The sequence below is a fragment of the Urocampus carinirostris genome, chromosome 1 (assembly GCF_059441175.1).
Source record: "Urocampus carinirostris isolate Australia breed hairy pipefish chromosome 1, RoL_Ucar_1.0, whole genome shotgun sequence".
NCBI classification, from domain to species: domain Eukaryota; kingdom Metazoa; phylum Chordata; class Actinopteri; order Syngnathiformes; family Syngnathidae; genus Urocampus; species Urocampus carinirostris.
In genome coordinates this window covers 2,121,557-2,142,470 of record NC_142349.1, presented here as the reverse complement: position 1 = coordinate 2,142,470, position 20,914 = coordinate 2,121,557, and the positions used below count along the sequence as shown (strand labels likewise).

Below are 20,914 nucleotides of genomic sequence, written 5' to 3'. Positions count from 1 at the left end.
ATCCGTCGGAAATGCGTGAGGCACACGTCATCATAATGATATTCCTTTCCATTCTGCCAAAATGTCTTTAACTTGGACTGATGGAATGATGGCTGCGTCTTCCTCCTTGTTCTCTCTGAATTCCTCCTGCATCGTCGTGCATGTCTTTCGTATTTTTCTCATGTAGGTTATAAATCGGGATGGTGTAATGGTTGTCCGTACACCCCTTTGAGACTTCTTCTATTTAAGGACTATACTAATAAACAGGACTTCACTTGACTAGACTTGAACAGTTTGGTATTTTTATGTAACTTTTGTTTTCCTCCCCTGGTATCTTTTTTTTTAATGTATTCATTTTTTTTTGTTTTCTCTGTATTTGCTTTGCTGTACACTTGGTTATGTTAAAAACAACAACAATAGTATTGGTCAGTATCAATAATATCTGCCCACCCTTACCTTCAAGGCCATAACCGTTATTGTTGATGCATTTCGTTGTCTAGTTTTTGCGACTGTCATGTGACACACCACCTCAAATTATCTACACACTGATGACGACATACTGGGCTTTGCCCTCACCCAATTTGGTGGTGTCGGTGGTGGGCGGTGAAGGCTGCCAGAAGATGAAATCGTGGGTGCGAGAAGTCCTGAGAAACGGTTTGGTGAAGGCTGCACAAAGCACAGGTAAGATTACAGCAGCACATGATCACAATATGGCGCTCTGCCTATCTTCTTGCATCAATAAGATAGTATGCGACCGCATCCACATTATCCAAGATGCAATCGTCACTATTGAATCGTTAAGTGGCCATTCAAGATGACCTCAGCGTTCTCTTCATAGTTTCTAGATAATCACATGACACTGGGTTCATACGGGTGCTTGAAATCCTGAAAATGCTTGTTTTCAATGTTATAATGAAATGAAATGATCTGCATTTATATAGCGCTTTTCAAGTCAATGACTTCCCAAAGCGCTTTACAATGTGCTCCACATTTCCCAATAGCGGCCTTGCAGCCATGTAAGGCGCTAACCTGCTTATTGGGGGTCTTAGGGGTTCAGTGTCTTACCCAAGGACACTTCGATGTTGTGTTTTCAAGGTGAGGAAAATGCTTGAATTTTAGGTGACGTGCTCTAAAATTCTTGAAGTTGTGACAGTTTCCATGTTTCTTGAAAGTCTGACTCTGTAGACCACAGAATAAAAGAAGACATTTTTTTATGGTGCGTGAAAATGACGCCATGAAAATGCTCTGGTGGATTGTTGATAGATAGATAGATAGATAAATAGATAGATAGATAGAAAGATACTTTGTTCATCCCCGTGGGGAAATTCACACTTCCAGCAGTCTCCTTTGTTGTTTATTAACAGATTAACAGGATGCCCTCGGGGTGCTTTGTTGTAGTTAAGGCACAGCGGAGTGGATGATGTCACACGCTAGTCCAAAAGTTCAAATCTTTGTGCCCAGGGATACACCACCTCGTGTTAGCGAGTCCACCTCCTCTCCTCTTACCCCAGGCTTTCGTGTCTCTGTCTAACAGCGCTGAAGCCGGATAGCTCCGGTAGCTCCGGGTAGCTACACGTTAGCGTCCAGGATGCTAGATGTGAGCCACGTTTCCGTAAAACACAGCAAACTGCACTCCCTGTGCACTTTGATGTTTTTCACCAGCACAGCCAGTTTGTCGGTCTTATTTGGTAAAGAGTTCACATTTACAATGATTACGCTAGCTCCGGCTCCGTATCCACGAAAGAGCCCCCTCATAACGAGAATTCTTCAGGGCAAGGAGTTGATTCCTCGATTAAACGCATTTTTGTGCGTTAAAGCCCATAACGATAGGATAGAAAGTAATCCAAAATGTAGTTGTCAAACAGGACGAAAAACACCGAAGATAGAAGCAGACACTTAAAACAATATATCACAAAAGCGCGAAATAACACGGAGCTGCTGGAAAGGCTGCCGCTTGCTGCAGCGCTGCTTTGATCTTATGGCGTTGTCATGTGAAGCCTCACCGCCCCCAACTGGTCACATACAAAAGGACAGTTCTAATTAAAAAAAACGTCATATTTAGCTTTGCTTCAAAACGGCTCCTCAGATTTTTAACTTTTTCAATTATATATCATCAATAAGGATTTAAGAAAAATCAACCAAACCATTTACTAATTAGTAATTTCAAATGTTTTGCAGGGAATCTCTTAAATAACATATGAAATATCCATCCATTATCTGCACTGCTTATCCTCAGTAGGCGGGGGTTGCTGGAGCCCATCCCAGCTATCTTTGGGCAGTGAGCAGGGAACAACCTCAACTGGTTGCCAGCCAGTCACAGGTCACACAGAGACAGACAATTCACCCACTCATTCACACCTAAGGACAATTTGGACCAGCCAATTAACCTGACGTCCATGTTTTGGAATGTGGGAGGAAACCGGAGTGCCCGAAGTAAACCCACTCAACAACACAAAACCCCTAAAATTTCAAACAATAAAAAATGAAATATAAATATTAACTCTTCAGTGCTATAGATAATAGATCAAATGCAAACCCAAAAAAGAACTATAATTTCATTTTAACCTATTTGGACAAGTCTTCTCTAAAAAAAAAAAACAAAAAAAAAACGCAAAGAACAAAAGGTAAAACAAAAAGCAAAAAATCAACAGTCCTTAACTTGTGAAGCCCTTTGAGACTATTTGTGATTAAGGGCTATACAAATAAAAATGACTTGACTTGACCTGACTCCTTAAGATTGGCTCATTGTTCTGTTCTTTATACATACAGTACTTTCATTATTTTTTTGTCTTCTGTATGGAACTCAATCATTAGCCAACACTTGAAAATCCCTTTCCATGTTTGTAAACAAGTGTGACAAGGTCAAGCTGCGAGCACATTGTTAAAGCAGAATGGTAGAATTCATCAGTTTATAGCAGCCCACTGACGCAATAACATCGTAAATCATGATAGGAACCGCTCAAAATGGCACAAAGTATGTCCCAGCAGTAAGATAGCGGCTTTATTTTAGTCATCACGTCAATAAAAAAAAACGTCCTTTTGATTGGCGCTTGATTTTTTTTTTTTTGAGGTTCTGTACTGGAAAATGCTTGAAAAGTGCTTGAATTGGGCGAAAAGTTGTACGTACCCTGTAAGTAGATAGCATGTATTGTGTATTTTTTTGTGGTGGCTCCCAAATGCAATAACTTATAAATCACAGCACAATGCCATTTTTAACATTGACATGATGAGCTCTCAAATGTTTACTTTCTAATGCTCTCTCTTTGATTGCAAATACAAAATGCATGAAAATGTACATATTACAGTGCATCCGGAAAGTATTCACAGCGCTTCACTTTTTCCACATTTTGTTATGTTACGGCCTCATTCCAAATTGTACTTTTTTGAATTTATTAAAAATAGAAAACTAAGAAATCACATTTACATAAGTATTCACAGCCTTTGCCATGAAGCTCAAAATTGAGCTCAGGTGCATCTTTTTTCCACTGATCATCCTTGAGATCTTTCTACAGCTTAATTGGAGTCCACCTGCAGTAAATTCAGTTGATTGGACATGATTTGGAAAGGCACACACCTGTCTATATAAGGTCCCACAGTTGAGTGTGCATGTCAGAGCACAAACACCAAGCATGAAGTCAAAAGAACTGTCAGTAGACCTGCGAGACAGGATTGTCTTGAGGGACAAATCTGGGGAAGGATACAGAAACATTTCTGCTGCTTTGAAGGTCCCAATGAGCACAGTGGCCTCCATTATTTGTAAATGGAAGACATTTGGAACCGCCAGGACTCTTCCTAGAGCTGGCCGGCCTTCTAAACTGAGCGATCGGGGAAGAAGGGCCTTAGTCAGGGAGGTGACCAAGGACCCGATGGTCACTCTGTCAGAGCTCCAGCGTTCCTCTGTGGAGAGAGGAGAGCCTTCCAGAAGGACAACCATCTCTGCAGCAATCCACCAATCAGGCCTGTATGGTAGAGTGTCCAGACGAAAGCCACTCCTTAGTAAAAGGAAAATGGAAGCCCGTCTGGAATTTGCCAAAAAGCACCTAAATGACTCTCAGACCATAAGAAACAAAATTTTCTGGTCTGATGAGACAAAGATTGAACTCTTTGGTGTGAATGCCAGGCGCCATGTTTGGAGGAAACCAGGCACCGCTCATCACCAGGCTAATACCATCCCTACAGTGAAGCATGGTGGTGGCAGCATCATGCTGTGGGGATGTTTTTCAGCAGCAGGAACTGGCAGACTAGTCAGGATAGAAGGAAAAATCAATGCAGCAATATATAGAGATATCCTGGATGAAAACCTGCTCCAGAGCGCTTTTGACCTCAGGCTGGGGCAAAGGTTCATTTTTCAGCAGGACAACGACCCAAAGCACACAGCCAAGATCTCAAAAGATTGGCTTCAAAACCACTCCAGGAATGTCCTGGAGTGGCCCAGCCAGAGTCCAGACTTGAATCCGATCGAACATCCCTGGAGAGATCTGAAAATGGCTGTGCACAAACGTCTCCCATCCAACCTGATTGAGCTTAAGACTTATTGCAAAGAAGAATGGGCAAAACTGCCTAAAGATAAGTGTGCTAAAGTTGTGGGATCATATTCAAAAATACTTTAGGCTGTATTTGCTGCCGAAGGTGGATCAACAAAGTATTAAGCAAAGGCTGTGAATACTTTTTCTATTGTTATTAAATTCAAAAAAAGGAAAAAAAAAACTTTTTCACATTGCCATAATGGATTGTTTTGTGTAGAATTTTGAGATAAGAGATTAAATTAATACAATTTGGAATAAGGCTAACATAACAAAATGTGGAAAAAGTGAAGCGCTGTGAATGGTTTCCGGATGCACTGTATGTACTTGCATGCAACAAGGGTTGAATTAGAAACCAAGCCACTCTTTGATGATATCTAGGGGCTTGGATCTTAACCGGCGGTCTCCGAGAAGGCGTGGCCCGCTGCGTAGGTGAGGCGGTTAGGGACCATGACACTGCAGCTCCAGCTCTCTCTAGGAAGAAAGTCATTGCTGTGGGAATTGCACCCTGGGGCCTTGTCAACAACAGGCAGCAGCTCATAAATGCACAGGTAGGTTTTAATTAGTGTAATGATAATGAACTTGTTCTGCCCTGCAGCTTCTTTGTGTCATCTTTTTTTTTTAATTGAAATGTATTTGGCTGATATTGGCCTTCATCTTTATTCCTAAATAATTGTTTCAAAACAACATGCATGCAGAGAATTTTTGTAAAGGTGTCACAAAATACTGCAAACAAGGATACTGACGTATTTACCTTCGATGCAGACGCAACTGGGCAGAGAGAAGTGCGCTGTATGCATAGCTCCGCCAACCCCTACTGCTCACCCAAATCAAATTGCTCTGTGTGCTTGGCTGGCAGTTCTGGCAGTTTACAGTTACTATTGTGGGTTTTCACCATAACGTGTCTGAACAGTGAACTTTAATTATTTAATGAGCTTCCAATTAAAGGTTCCTTAGCAATGTACATCCAAAACAGGGTCTAGTCAGAAGTATGCTCTTTATATACTTGACTGAACTGTTTAATTTTAGCGATATGTCAACTATGTGCTGAATATACTCAATTCCATGCTTTCAGGTCAGATTAAGAATGCTAAAAATGAGATTTGCATAAGTACAATTTTATCTTTGAGCCATATGTACTCATCAAGGGAGCAATATGTGGCTTGCAAGCCCTAGGCTCCTGACCCCTGTTTTAAACTGTATTGTGTGTTCTGATTCCTAAAATCCTGGCTTGTGTGTTTAAAGGGAAGCTTCCCCGCTTGCTACTACGTGCAGAACACGTCACACGACACATGCTGCCTAGACAGCAATTGCCAGGCTTTCCTACTGGTGGATGATGGGACCAATGGTAGAAGAGGAGGGGAGACAGATTTTTGTGCCAATCTCGAGAACTACATTTCAAGTCAGCGTACTGGAATTTGGGGTAAGAAAACCTTTTTAAATACATTTCAATTAGGGCTGCAAATAACGATTATTTTCATAGTTGAATAATCCGTCAATGATTTTTTTTTTCGATTAATCGAAATTGGATTCTTAAAGACATTTTTAATTAAGAGTGGTGATGAAGTCACAAAATCCAATAAAAACTAAAAAAGAGCAAGTTTGGGATACAGCAGTGGTACTTTTTTGTTACTAATTAGCGCAAAGAGCACCCGGATTGATATGAAACTCTAAACTTGAAACTAGGGTTAGGGTTAGGGTTAGGGTTTAGGGTTAGGGTTAGCAAGCTTGATGGCTTGCTAAAAAGCTAAAACAAAACTAAAAGAGAGCTTGATAGCTAGCTAAAAGAGTAAGAAGCCATCTGAATAGTCGGATAGAAAGCTAAAAACAAGGCTCAATAGCTAGCTATAAAGGAGGCCAAAATTTAGCTTGATAACTGGTAAGAAAGCAAAATGTTAGTTGGCTAGTATGCAAAAAAAGTAAGGTAAAAAAAATTGCTAAAAAGCTGCTATACAGCAAAAAAAGATATCTTAATAGTTAGCTGGGGAAAGTAAACGGGGGAAAAAACTGAAAGGGACCTAGACAGCTACCTTAAACAGTAATAAGCCAAGTAAAAAGCTAGATAGAGAGCTAAAAAATAGCTAGATACCGTAGCTACCTAAAAAGAAGGCCAAAATAGTGCTTGATATCTAGCAACACAATAAAATGTAAGCTAGATGGCATGCAAATAATATAAAAAGCTAGCTTGATCATTAAAAGGTAGGAAGATAGCTAGCTACAATGCTAAATAGGTAGCCAGATAGCTAGCTAAAAAAATGCACATTTTCTGGTCATTTACTTAATAAAACCCATACATTCAGTTGGTTGTATTTCCTGTCAAATAAAATCAATAAAAAGATCTTTAGTTTTGTTTAATACATAAATGTATTCTCATTTTATTATCTTATTCAATTGCTTGAAAATAATTATCAATACTTGAATAGATTTTCTTAGTCTATAAAGCCCATGAACTGGAATTTATACATTAAGATTTTTCAAATAACATGTTATCATATTATTGCTATGTTGTTACTATTTTATTACCAAGTCAATTGTTAAACATAGGGTTGAATAGACTCAGTCAACAAATAAAAAAATATTTTTTTCTAGAAAACCATAATGACCCAGCTCTGGTGAGCTATTTTCAGAACAGGTCCGCAGGGACCGCAAGTCTCCTTCGGGAGCACTCTGGTGTAATGCAGTGACTATTTTAGGTTCAAAGCTTTAGGGGTGCTGAACACCCAGAGTGTCTGGCTGTTTTTTCTTTGTATTTTTTCACTTAAAACGATGTAACATACTCTCACTGTAAATCAACGGAGCCACCACAGACTCTGCCGCTACGCTGCAAGTGACAGTAGTAAAGCAAAAGAGAATCGGGGAGGGGAGCGGTGCTGGAGCCCATCCCAGCATCTGCGGGCAATGGGAATGGGACACCCTGAACTGGTTGCCAGCTAGTCGGAAGGTGCACGGAGACAGACAACTCACTCGGTCATTCACACCAAGGGACAATTTGGACCGGCCAATTAACGTGACATAAATGTTTTTGGGATATGGGAAGAAACCGGAGTACCCGGAGGAAAGCCACGTAAGCACGGGGAGAACACGTAAATTCCTCACGGGGAGGCTGTGGTAGCTCAAACTGAACTGTGGACCTCCACACAGTAGGGCTGCACGCTACATACCCAGCCACCATTTATTGAGATTCCAATAAAAAACAATGACCATCACCCTTGCTTGGCTTGTGGGAGATAACTAACAAAAAAATATTTGTTCACGTAATGCAATATTGTGTCTCAACAGGTAGCGGAAGTATTGAAATCCCAGTGCTCTGTATGCTCATCTCAGGAGATGCCTGCATGTTAGAGGTGTGAATGGGAAACACACACATGCACACACATGTTTTGGGACAAATTTTCAATTGTTTTAAACCTGACTTGTTCACAGATTACACAAAAAAAGAGTTGGGGTGTGACAGTATTACAGTGCACTTGACATTTGTGAATACTGTACAGTATTATTAAAAATTACACATTAATGGCAATTTGAAAATTTTTAGACTTCAATGCTGTCCAAAGTAGTAGTGTGGCTAAGTGTCTGACCTCAAAACAGGTTTCCCGTAGGTCCCCGTTTTTGATTTGTACCTTTTCCGAGCATATTAATATACTCTGATGCTGAACGATTAACCAGAATAGAAATGTCACATGACTTCTCCTGTTTCTTTGTTTTCCTTGTGCAGAGAGTAGATACATCTTTGGAGAGATCAACTCCCTGGCTGGTTCTTGCTGGAACTGGTCCAGCTGCAGATTTTATATGTGAACTCTTATCGTGTCTTGCCTGCACGTCCATCAGCCAGACAGCCCCATCAACAATGAGCGAAATTGCAGAATATTTAACAGACATCCGCGATCTAGTTCGAGAGAAGATCAGAAGATACTTTCAAGGAGACTACGACTTGGAAAAACTGGTGAATAGTGTAAGTTGGATTACACTCTGTCTTCTATTTGTACAGTGCATACGGAAAGTATTCACAGCGCTTCACTTTTTCCACATTTTGTTATGTTACAGCCTCATTCCAAATTGTATTAATTTAATCTCTTATCTCAAAATTCTACACAAAATACTCCATTATGACAATGTGAAAACGTTTTTTTTACCTTTTTTTAATTTATTAAAAATAGAAAACTAAGAAATCACATTTACATAAGTATTCACAGCCTTTGACATGAAGCTCAAAATTGAGCTCAGGTGCATCCTTTTTCCACTGATCATCCTTGAGATCTTTCTACAGCTTAATTGGAGTCCACCTGCAGTAAATTCAGTTGATTGGACATGATATGGAAAGGCACACACCTGTCTATATAAGGTCCCACAGTTGAGTGTGCATGTCAGAGCACAAACACTAAGCATGAAATCAAAAGAACGGTCAGTAGACCTGCGAGACAGGATTGTCTTGAGGGACAAATCTGGGGAAGGATACAGAAACATTTCTGCTGCTTTGAAGGTCCCAATGAGCACAGTGGCCTCCATTATTTGTAAATGGAAGACATTTGGAACCACCAGGACTCTTCCTAGAGCTGGCCGGCCTTCCAAACTGAGCGATCGGGGAAGAAGGGCCTTAGTCAGGGAGGTGACCAAGAACCCGATGGTCACTCTGTCCGAGCTCCAGCGTTCCTCTGTGGAGAGAGGAGAGCCTTCCAGAAGGACAACCATCTCTGCAGCAATCCACCAATCAGGCCTGTATGGTAGAGTGGCCAGACGAAAGCCACTCCTTAGTAAAAGAAACATGGAAGCCCGTCTGGAATTTGCCAAAAAGCACTTGAATGACTCTCAGACCATAAGAAACAAAATTCTCTGGTCTGATGAGGCAAAGATTGAACTCTTTGGTGTGAATACCAGGCGCCATGTTTGGAGGAAACCAGGCACCGTTCATCACCAGGCCAATACCATCCCTACAGTGAAGCATGGTGGGGGCAGCATCATGCTGTGGGGATGTTTTTCAGCAGCAGGAACTGGCAGACTAGCCAGGATAGAAGGAAAAATGAATGCAGCAATATATAGAGATATCCTGGATGAAAACCTGCTCCAGAGCGCTCTTGACCTCAGGCTTGGGCGAAGGTTCATTTTTCAGCAGGACAACGACTTGGATCCGATTGAACATCTATGGAGAGATCTGAAAATGGCTGTGCACAAACGTGTCCCATGCAACCTGATTGAGCTTAAGACTTATTGCAAAGAAGAATGGGCAAAACTGCCTGAAGATAGGTGTGCTAAACTTGTGGACTCATATTCAAAAAGACTTGAGGCTGTATTTGCTGCCAAAGGCGGATCAACAAAGTATTATGCAAAGGCTGTGAATTCTTATGTAAATGTGATTTATTAGTTTTTCTATTTTTAGTAAATTCAAAAAAAGGGGAAAAAAAGCTTTTTCACATTGTCATAATGGAGTATTTTGTGTAGAATTTTGAGATAAGCGATTAAATTAATACAATTTGGAATAAGGCTGTAACATAACAAAATGTGGAAAAAGTCAAGCGCTGTGAATACTTTCCGGATGCACTGTATAGAGTAGTAATGAAATCTCAAAAAGCAACAAAGATATTGTTTCTATTAGGTTTTCATTTAAAAGGACCAAACTCAAAAGATGACTGCAACCAAATATTGGTTACCATTTCTTCTTTTCCCTTTTGCTTCGGATGCAGGCATTAAGTATTTATCACAACAGAGATCTGATCACTGTTTTCCATGGCGAGCAAGAAGGACTGTACGATTTTGACACTGTCCTTCTCAAAGCCCTTGTTAAAGGTATGGATATTTGTCAATCGAACAACTGTGCACTGACACCCAAATCTTTACGAACTTAAAATGGGAAATCTTTTTTTATCTCAATCAATCGTCATACACACCATGACAACTGGGAATGATCAGTTCCCTTTTATTTTTCTGATTTCAAACTTGGGTGTCAAATGTGTGTACATACCGTGGAAATCTATTTTGTCATGACGGTACAACTCAGTGAATGAAAAGCCAACATGTTGACAAAACACACTCTCTCTTTTTTTCTTTTTCTCTCTCTTTCACTTTTCTTTTTTAATACTTTCTCATTCTCTTTTTTCTCTCTCTTTCCCACGCTCACTCTTTTTCTCTCTCTTTTTCTGTCTTATTCCCCCTCTCTCTTTTGTTCTCTTCTCTCATTCTTCTTCTCTCTCTCTCCCTTTGTGTCTATTGCTTTTTTCAGTCTCTTTCTTTCTTTCTTTCTTTCTTTCTTTCTTTCTTTCTTTCTTTCTTTCTTTCTTTCTTTCTTTCTTTCTTTCTTTCTTTCTTTCTTTCTTTCTTTCTTTCTTTCTTTCTTTCTTTCTCTCTTTCTCCCCTCTCTCTCTTTTGTTTCTCTTTATTCTACTTGTCTGGCCCCTGTAAGATTTTTTTTCGCATTTGGCTTGCAGCTTAATTGAGTTTTACACCCTTGCGCTAAAGCATGGATGTCAAACTCAGTTTGGCTCTTGGGCCGGTTCCAGACTCTCCTTTCCCAGGCGGGCCAGTAAAGGATGTTGACTTAAAATTTTTAGCTTATCGTAGTTTCACCAGTATTATACTTTATCATTCAGCCTACTTTAGTAGCCTACCCTATATAAAATAATCATGGATGACAAAGGATATCTTCTAAGCGTACCACTAATCAATTAGAAAAAATGATTTGCCCTCAGGGACCAGGTAGCCCTTAAGTACACCGCAGTAGCCAATGGACAGGTTCTGAAAATAGCTCACCAGTTATGGGTCAGAGCGATGTTCTCATAAATTTGATTTCTAATTGACATGATATTTTAGTTGTTGACATAACCTATAATACTGGAATTACAACCTGGTAATAACATAGTAACAACATAGTAATAAGACAAGTTGTAAATTTAAAAACTAATATTGTCCCAATCATTCACTGAAAGTAGCTCTTAGCTTCAACGAGGTTGGTGAACCCTACATTAGAAATAGTATGACTTTTACCACAAAGTATCTAAAATGTGTCTGTGCATGATTTCTCTGTGTAGCTACTAAACGTCTGTCCAGCGATGCCAGTGAGTACACTGAAGAGTTGAAATTGGCCGTTGCCTGGAACAGAGTAGACATCGCCAGGACAGAACTCTTCAATGGGAACATACAGTGGTCGGTCAGTGCCCCGGATCTTGATAATATCTGTTTAACAACAAAATGCTCTCAGACATGATACAAACATCATTGTGTATGTCTGGTGTAAATATGGCTGCCTGGGTTAGGATTACTGTTAGGTTGGAATAGGCGCTAGGGTTAGAGTTGAGCCAAATTTGGGTTGGAGTTAGAGTTAAGATTGGAGCTAACTTTAATACGGGAGCTAGGGTTAGGATTGCGGTTAAATTGGGTTGAAGTGGGAGCTAAGGTTAGGATTGGGGCTAACGTTAGATTGGTGCGCGGGTTATGGTTGGAGTTAGGTTAAGATTATGGTATGGTTAGAGTTAGAGCAAGCGTCGGAGCTATGGTTTGAGCTATGGTTAGTATACAGTCAAGTTAGGCTTACACTTGGCGCTAGGGTTTTGATTACAGTTATATTAGGTAGGAACCCATGCAGTACTTGAATGTGGCCAGGTCCTCATTATGGAAAGTGCCCTACTGTGTTTTCTCTGAGAAATCCTGGAGTCGGGGGAGGGCGTCTTCAGGCCAGGTAATGATGATTTGTCTCCCTGAGGGGGGTATATGCTGGGGCCAGGAACAATGAGAGGTGATCAGATTGTCCCAGGTGGGGGAGGGGTATGGCTCTGTATGCAGTCTTGATGATCCAAAGTTTTACCTACTCTCCTGGAGTCGCTGGTTCTGTCCGCTCTGTGTAGCGTGCAGCCGGCAAGCTGGATATAGCCATGTCTCAGCGATGATCAAAGTGCAGCACTCGCGAACGTGGCAATTTCCAGCCAGAAGTAATTCCAGATCGTCCGTTTTTGTTTACCATGGATCTGGCGTTGGAGAGGTAGATGCTGGGTAACGGTGGTTTGATTGGCTGTTTCCTGAGTTTAGTCAACAGGCCGGCTCTGCAGACGGGCTTTTTCTTTCGCTCCCGATGCCGCTTCTTCGCCTACCGAATCTAACAACATTCCACGGAGACCCTGCTTGTCTTGTTATCTCGTCCGGAATGTTGTGCGTGTGGTGAAAGTTGTTGCGGCTGAAGTAGATGTTGAGGTGTGGTCCAGATGTGAAACTTTTACGAATACAAACGAAAAACGTGCACAGGTAGGGAGAGCCTGAAACCGCTGCATGTTCACGTGCCGCCATATTAAATGATAGGGATCTGGTCTAACCCCTCCAAGGGGGAAGTTTATTTTACAGTAACAAAAAAATTACTGGCGAAAAGGGGTGTTGGATAGCAGAGGAGGAGATCCTGAAAGGTACCCTTGTGAGGGAAACCAGGGATTAAGTCTTGGGGTGGAGAAAGATTTTGAGGTGAAGATTTGGGAATACCTTAAAGGAAGGTGGACGATTTTGAGACGAGGAGGAAACCGGAGGAGATGGTGTGGGAGTGGCGAAACTAGAATGCGTGAGGTGAAGGCTTGTCGTTTTGGATAATAAGCGGCCTCAGGAATCAAAACGGTCTAACAAAGTGAGATGGGAGACCGGGATAATTATGGTGGAGGTGGTTGATTGTCAAATTGCAAACACCTGGGCAGGGGAAAACCATCAACCACTGAAAGTAACACCCTGACTACAAACTGTAGTAAAGACTCTGCCTGCCGTATACGGAACAAAACCGAATGTTATGACAGCGTCGCTTGGCTTCACACGTGCCACGTTTGGCTCTGAATGAATCAATCCAGTAAACAATTTGCGCATGTTCTACTTTATCCCCAAGCCGGAACAACTAGCCAAAAGAGCAATAGATAACTTATTAGCCCTTGGCCGCGTAACGCTCTTCAAAGCATCTCCAGGCCCGATTAGGTCTTTCGCATGTGCTCAAGTTGAACCTGTTTTCACTTGTAAATAGCCCGTGCCACAGTTGCCAATTCTGCTGGTCAATGGCAAATGCCAATTAAGTTGTACAATGATGGAAACTATACACAGGGCCCACTAAATTAAATTGGGCCCCCAAGACGGTCATTCTAAAGGGTCCAGCAGTCGTAAACTAATTTACCCTTGCACAAAGAGTAGATAATGATCCCGCTGAGAGTTTAAGGTCCTTCTGCAGACTTGTTTAGGTCTCCTGTACTGCGCTCTTCTATCCGGCGCCACCAGGTTACTCATCAGAATGTTTAGAGCTCAGTGATGCCCTACACGGCATGTGGGGCGTACACAAACGGCTCAGAACCATTTTGAATAGCTAAAATGACATTAAAGTTAAAAGTTAAAATAAACATATTCTTATGAGGAAGGTTGTTTTTAAAAGTATGTTGACAATCCGATGACATTTTCAGTTTGAGGACCTGCATGACGCCATGACAGACGCTTTGATCAATGACAAGCCTCAGTTCGTGCGCCTCTTCTGTGAGAACGGTCTGAACATCCTGCACTACCTGACATACAAGCGGTTGGAGAGCTTGTACCGCTCGCTTTCAGACAGTACAATTGTCTACACTCTTCTCCAGAAGCATTTAAGTCACCGTCTGAATGTGACTAGATCTCTTCTGAATCCAAATGGAGCAAAAATTGGACAACAAATTGCCATGCCAGGGCCTTCTTTAGCACAAGAGCTTAGTCTGTTTGAGGTAAGTACACTAAAATCTAAAATAATGTTCTTCACATATATAGTTTTATCAGTGTTGGGAATAAAGCTGCTATAAATAACGCTGTTACATAGTGGTGCTATTTTTTTTACTAACGGGGTAATCTTAAGCATTATTTTTTTTGCCGTTACAACGCTGTTGCTGTTACTGGTAGATAACGCTGCCTTACTTCGGCTGCTGAAAGCCAACGGCGGTGTGCCCCCCTTGGCACACCTGACGCCATGTCCAGCGGCGCAGGTTTCCGCTCTCCGCTGAATTGTTAACGTCACGTCTTTTTGGACTATGTCCCCATTCAAACTGTGACTATTATGTAGTTAGATAGCGATTACGAATACAGTATTTACTAATTTGTTCTGAAAGAAAAGGCGAGTGCGGGCTGGTGCGGCAACCAATTTGTGTTATTTGCAAACGAAACAGCTCTATTAGCCGGCTCTCGGGAGTAAACAAAGGGAGATGGGTTCAAACCAATCAATCGCTGGTTACTCAAACACGCCTTTTTTTCTTGTGAAGGGTCAATTAGCATATTTGGGGATTCTGTGTTGTCGACTTTAGATTTGTTAAGGATTAAAAGGTTAAAATTGTTTTGCATTTTATTTTATTTTTGTAGATTTATAGATATTTCGATTATACTTTCTGGGTTTTTCAGCGTTAATCTGTTTATATTTTTGTATTATAGCATCACTGCAGTAGCAATAAAATAGTATTCCTCTAGCATTTCCGAAGTTGATTCCTGTAGATTTTCTGTAGTATTTATGTGAGAACAAGTAATTTTAAAGCACAGTGTAAAGCGCTTTTGGAGGTCTTCAGTGAAGCGCTATATAAATCCAGACCAGGTACTATTTAACATAAAAAAGTTTATTCTTTTTTCTTCTTTTGTATCAATTTCTTTATGCTTCTTTTTTTGCATTTTTTTTATATATATTTCCCCTCCTCTTTAAGCCATTCTGTGAGTAATGTTGCATAATAGTCGGTCATGTAGGGATTCAAGCAACAAAATCAACCTGAAGAGCTGGTTGTCATTACCCGAGCCAATATGCTGGTTCTCTTAAAATATTTGGAATTCCCGTTTTTACAAGTAAACGCGGTATTTCGTATTTGCTCAGAAAATTTTTAATTCTTTGACATAAAACAACTTATTTTTAAAGTAACAGAGTTACTTTGCCTGGTAACGAGTTACTTTTACTAAGTGTCACAATCACATGTATTGGGAACACCTGTGCTCAAGTTGTTAGCGCCAACAGCCAGGACAGCCGATTGGCGCACCCTGTACATTTAAATCCCCAGCTTCCGGTAACACTTTGTCTGATTGTACTCACGCTACCTGTTGCCTTCAGCTCAGTAATCCCGTACCTCTGACTCTTTGCCTGCTCCCTGTTTTTTTCTGATTGATCTCCATTGCCGACCCGTTTCTGTAATTGCCTACGACCACCCTGCCCGTCTGACTCCTGATCTCTTTTCCGAATACTACGACGCCCTTCTTCTCCAGCCCCAGCCAACAACACTAGGATTTTGCCTGTCCGCAACCATTCCCGCCAAGCCTTCACCCACCTGTCAAGTTCAAGTCAAGTCAAGTCATTTTTAATTGTATCGCCCTAAATCACGATGAGTCTCAAAGGGCTTCACAGATTATTACAATACATTACACAGACTATTTTTCAGCCGACAAGAAGAGTAGGTTATTCATATGCTATGGAGTAGAAGTGAGTTTTAAGTATAGATTTAAACATTTTCCACTGAGGTTGCAGATCGGATCTCAGCGGGAGGAGCATTCCACAGCACCGGTGCCCGGATGGAGAAGGCTCTCGAACCAGCAGAACACTTCTTTGCTCTTGGGATCACCAGAAGACCGGCACCCTCAGATCGTAGGCTTCGGACCGGGGAAAATCAGATCTGAAAGATAAGAGGGAGCAAGTCCATGTATGATTTTGTATAATACTAAGAGAACCTTGTAACAACATCTAAGGCTAACTGGGAGCCAATGCAGGTTAGCCAAAATCGGTGTTATTTGATCGTACTTTTTTGTCCTAGTCAAAAGCCTCGCTGCGGCATTTTGTACCAGCTGGAGAGACTTGATTCTAGACTTCGGGAGACCAGAAAGTAGTGCATTACAGTAATCGAGACGGGAGGTAACAAATGCATGAATTATAATTTCCGCATCCGACTGAGACAGTATTGAACGGATTTTAGCAATGTTACGAAGATGGAAGAAAGCGGTTCTAGTAATTTTCTTTAAATGCATTTCAAAGGATAGATCAGGGTCAAATATGACACCTACATTTTTAACTGAGTCACTCTGTGTGATGTAACATTTGTCAATATTCACAGCAGTTTTTGAGAATAAGTCACGGCATTTAGATGGACCAATGACTAACATTTCGGTCTTTTCAGAGTTAAGACGCAAGAAATTGAGTGACATGCACTCTTTTATCTCAATGAGGCAGGCCTCCAAATTTCCACAATTTAGTGTGGGAGATTCTTCCAACGGAAGATATAGTTGAGTGTCGTCTACGTAGCAGTGGAAGCTGATATTGTACTTGCGAATAATATCACCTAATGGAAGCATGTAAATGCTGAAAAGAAGGGGGCTAAGCACTGAAACCTGAGGAACACCGCAGGTAACATTAAAGGGCTCAGATGTCATTTCACCATATTTAACACAGTGTGTCCTTTCTGAGAGGTAGGATCTGAACCACGAGAGGACGGGTCCTGAGAGACCATTCCATTTTTCCAACCGTTCTAGTAGGAAATTGTGGTGCACTGTGTCAAAAGCAGCACTAAGATCCAGCAGGAGCAAAAGTGATGAAGCGCCAGAATCCATTGCCAGTAGGAGATTATTTGTTACCTTGATCAGAGCTGTCTCAGTAGAGTGGTTAGCCCTGAATCCTGATTGCATGGATTCAAAAAGGTTATTCTCGGATATGAAATCATTCAGCTGCTGTGCCACTACTTTTTCAAGTACTTTAGAGAGGAAAGGTAGGTTTGACACAGGTCTATAATTACTTAAGATTTCTGGATCAAGGTTGGGTCATTTCAGTGTGGGTTTAATAATGGCGGACTTAAAAGCTGCTGAAACTACACCTGAGGAGAGTGATATGTTTATAATATTTAGAACAGAAGGTCCAAGGACGCCAAAAAGACTTTTAATAAGTGAACCTGGGAGCGGGTCGAACTGGCAAGTTGTCGGTTTGGCCGCATTCACCACCTGTTTGAGAGCATCAAGTGACAGTTCACTAAAACCGGACAATTTCCCAGGACAGCCACCCTGTCGTGCATCTGTAGATTTCAGCCCTTTAATAAGTGTGGTATTAATAATTTCTTTAGCAATTTCTTCCTGTATGCATTGAATCTTCTTAGTAAAGAAGACCATTAAGTCATGAGCAGAGTGCGTCGAACTATCTGTGATAGTCTGTTGCCTTGTAAGCGATGCTACAGTGTCAAAAAGGGCTTTGGGGTTGTTCTTTTGAGACGCAATCACCTTCGAAAGGTAGGCCGATTTTGCAGAGGCAAGGGCCGCTTTATACTTTAACAAGCTGTCACACCAGGTTTGATGGAAAACCTCAAGCTTGGTAGCGCGCCATTTTCTTTCCAATTTCCTGCATTCTTGTTTAAGGTTCTAGTTTCATCAGTAAACCATGGCGTGCGTCTTTTAGGACGTGATTTTAGTTTTATGGGCGCTATTGAATCCAGGACACTAGTCAGGGTGGTATTGAACTCATTCATGAGTGAGTCAATCGAGCCATTGTATGAAGGAAAGGACGCAACTGCTCCAGGAAGGAGTTCAAAGAGCTCAGAAACTGTGCCAGTGCTTATATTGCGTCCGCTAAATCCTTCAGCTTTTTTAACACTACATTTAGCTAGCACCTCAAATGAAACTAAATGATGATCCGAGATAACGGTAGTACACGGTAACACCATAATGTTTGAGGTTAAAACTCCTCGAGTCAGAATCAAGTCTAGCGTGTTTCCATTTTTATGGGTTGGCAAATCAACCAGTTGATTAAAACCAAATGCATCAATTAGAGACCTAAACGCAATAGTAAGTGAACTGAGTGGGGAGTTCATATGAATGTTAAAGTCCCCCATAATTATAATTTTGTCTGCATAAGTTACTAGTTCAGACAAAAGTTCAGCAAATTCGTCCAAGAAAGCCGTGTATGGACCTGGTGCGCGATAAATAGTTATTTCATAAATTGACAATAGAGAGGACCGCATCACAAGAGCCTCAAACGCCTTGTAATTATTAGAGGTACGAGGATTAAATTTGAGCAATTTTTCAGAAATGAGCACGACACCGCCACCCTTTTTCAATGTGCGTGCTACATGGCTACTCGCGTAGTGAGGGGGTGAAGCATAATTTAGCACTAAATACTCATCCGGGCGTAACCAAGTTTCACAAAGACCCATACAGTTAAGTTTATAATCACGAATAATGTTATCAACAAGTATAGCTTTAGGACCAAGCGATCTAATATTTAAAAGACCAAATTTTAGCTTTGCTGAATCATTTGACTTAGCTGAAGTCTTTGTAGTCTTTGTAGAGATCTTCAAAAAATGCCGCTGTTGGGGCTGTTCGTGAGCGCTGAGTGTAAAGCGTCGGTTGTCCGGCGAGGAATGAATGGTGGAATTAGTTAAATCTTCGCGTCCTTCTTGCTCCTTAGACTTCGCACGCTTCACACATCTACCTGCACGGCAACCAAGTCAAGTCAAGTCAAATTTATTTATATAGCCCTTAATCACCAAAATGTCTCAAAGGACTGCACAGGATTACAGTTACAAAATTATACAATTACCTGATCTTAAACCAGCATGCGGGCAAGGAACGACTCATAAACCTCAGTGTGAGGAGAAAAGAGAAACCTTGAGAAAGGACCTCACATGTGGTAATCCCCCTTCCAGGATTGACCAGGGTGAATTACAATTAGCATTAAGTAAGCTGTTGAAAATGTCCGGAAAGTGCATGACGTCAACGACGACGCCCCCGGCCTGCAACCCAGTCCGGAAAGTCTATGACGGCCACGACGCTGCCTCCCGTCTCTGCCAGCTGGTAAATGCAGGGGTTGACATGCTGCAGGTCAGACCCCAGTCCGCTGACCCATCCCAAATCATCCTTCTCCTTCGTATCAGCCAGGCAGGCCTCAGAAAAAGACAGGACAAAACAGAATACGAGGTGGGCATCAATCATATGCTTTGGAATAGAAGTGTGTCTTAAGCCTCGATTTAAAAACTTCCGTTGAGGTTGCAGATCTTATCTCCAGAGGCAGGGCGTTCCATAACACCGGGGCCCGGATGGAGAACGCTCTTGAGCCCGCAGACTTCTTGGCTCTCTGAGTCACAAGTAGACCGGCATTTTCCGAGCGCAGACTCCGTGCAGGAACATAGGAGGAAATCAAATCGGAGAGATAACCACGCTTCTGTTTCCTGTCTTTACGGCGCCGTTGTCGTCGTTTATTAGGAGGAATAGCTGTCCACAAGGATGCCGGATCTCTTTGAAGTTCGCTCGGTATATCATAGGCGGTATGAAAAGTGCCCGAAAAGTCGAAATTTAGACGCCCACCCAACCGAATAAGTTCGTCCCTACTGTAAGTATTTTTGGCCACACATGTGTCCAAAAGTGAAAGCAAAAAAGACAAGAGAACAGCAATAAATAGAAGATTAGCTGGAGAGCAACTAGCCGCAGCATCCATGCGCGCCGCCTTGTTGAATCCAGACTCAAGTTCCGTCAATCCGCCAACCAACGGATCGAAGAATCCCACCTTGTCATTTCCTTCCTTTCAATAAAACCAAGAAACGCGCGCAAGTGATCTCAGTCTTCCTTTCTTCCTGTCTGACAGAACAATCAGACCAAAATCATGAGATCAGCGCGCGTTCTTCCGAAGGAAGAATCCAGCAACGCGGAGTCTCCCTCCGCCTTGCAGCGGCTACAATGGACCGAGAGCGCCGTACAGAAATCCGCTGCCTGGTTTCCCGTGAGCCTCTTTCCTGGGCGCAACAGCTGGTATGGGTGGAATACGCCCACAACTCCCTTGTCTGCTCCTCCACTGGCATGTCTCCCTTCCAGTGCGTCTATGGCTACCAGCCACCCTTGTTCCCCAACCAAGAGGAAGAGGTTTCCTGTCCGTCGGCTCTTGCAAATGCCCGTCATTGTCGTCGCATTTGGGCTCAGGCACGGGCTGCTCTTCTCCGGGCCGTCCAAAGTTATTCAAAGGGGGCTAACCGGAGAAGAATTCCGGCCCCAACGTACCAGGTGGGCCAGCTAGTATGGTTGTCCACCAAGGACCTTCCACTCTGGGTGGAGTCCAAGAAGTTGGCCCCCCGATTCATGGGACCGTTTCCGGTGGACAAAATTATTAGTCCATCGGCAGTCCGCCTGCGCCTGCCCAGCACCATGAGGGTTCACCCGACCTTTCATGTTTCCCGCATTAAGCCTGTCCGCCAGATCCCTCTGGTACCTGAAGTCCCTCCCCCCCAGCCCCTCGCTTCCTGGATGGTGACCCTATACACCGTGCGACGTCTGCTCCGCTCTTGTCAGAGGACGCGGTCTCCAATATCTCGTGGACTGGGAACGATCCTGGATCCCCACCCGGCAGATCCTGGATCGCTCGCTCATCTCCGAGTTCCACCGCCAGTATCCAGATCAACCTGCTCCTCGCCGAGGTTGTCCTAGGGGTGTCTGGCCAACGACTACATCACTGCCGGGTCCAT

The 20,914-nt window shown here is 42.3% G+C and overlaps 1 protein-coding gene across 1 annotated transcript in view; it reads left to right on the top strand.

Moving 5' to 3' along the window:
* Positions 1-20,914, top strand: part of LOC148373218 (transient receptor potential cation channel subfamily M member 5-like) — a 76,383-nt gene that overhangs the window by 12,482 nt on the left and 42,987 nt on the right. The window contains exons 4-11 of the mRNA XM_088335741.1: positions 480-660; positions 4,884-5,053; positions 5,748-5,925; positions 7,782-7,846; positions 8,218-8,454; positions 10,181-10,283; positions 11,522-11,640; positions 13,904-14,194. Coding sequence (XP_088191867.1) covers positions 480-660; positions 4,884-5,053; positions 5,748-5,925; positions 7,782-7,846; positions 8,218-8,454; positions 10,181-10,283; positions 11,522-11,640; positions 13,904-14,194 — 1,344 coding nt within the window. The remainder of the gene's footprint in view (positions 1-479; positions 661-4,883; positions 5,054-5,747; positions 5,926-7,781; positions 7,847-8,217; positions 8,455-10,180; positions 10,284-11,521; positions 11,641-13,903; positions 14,195-20,914) is intronic.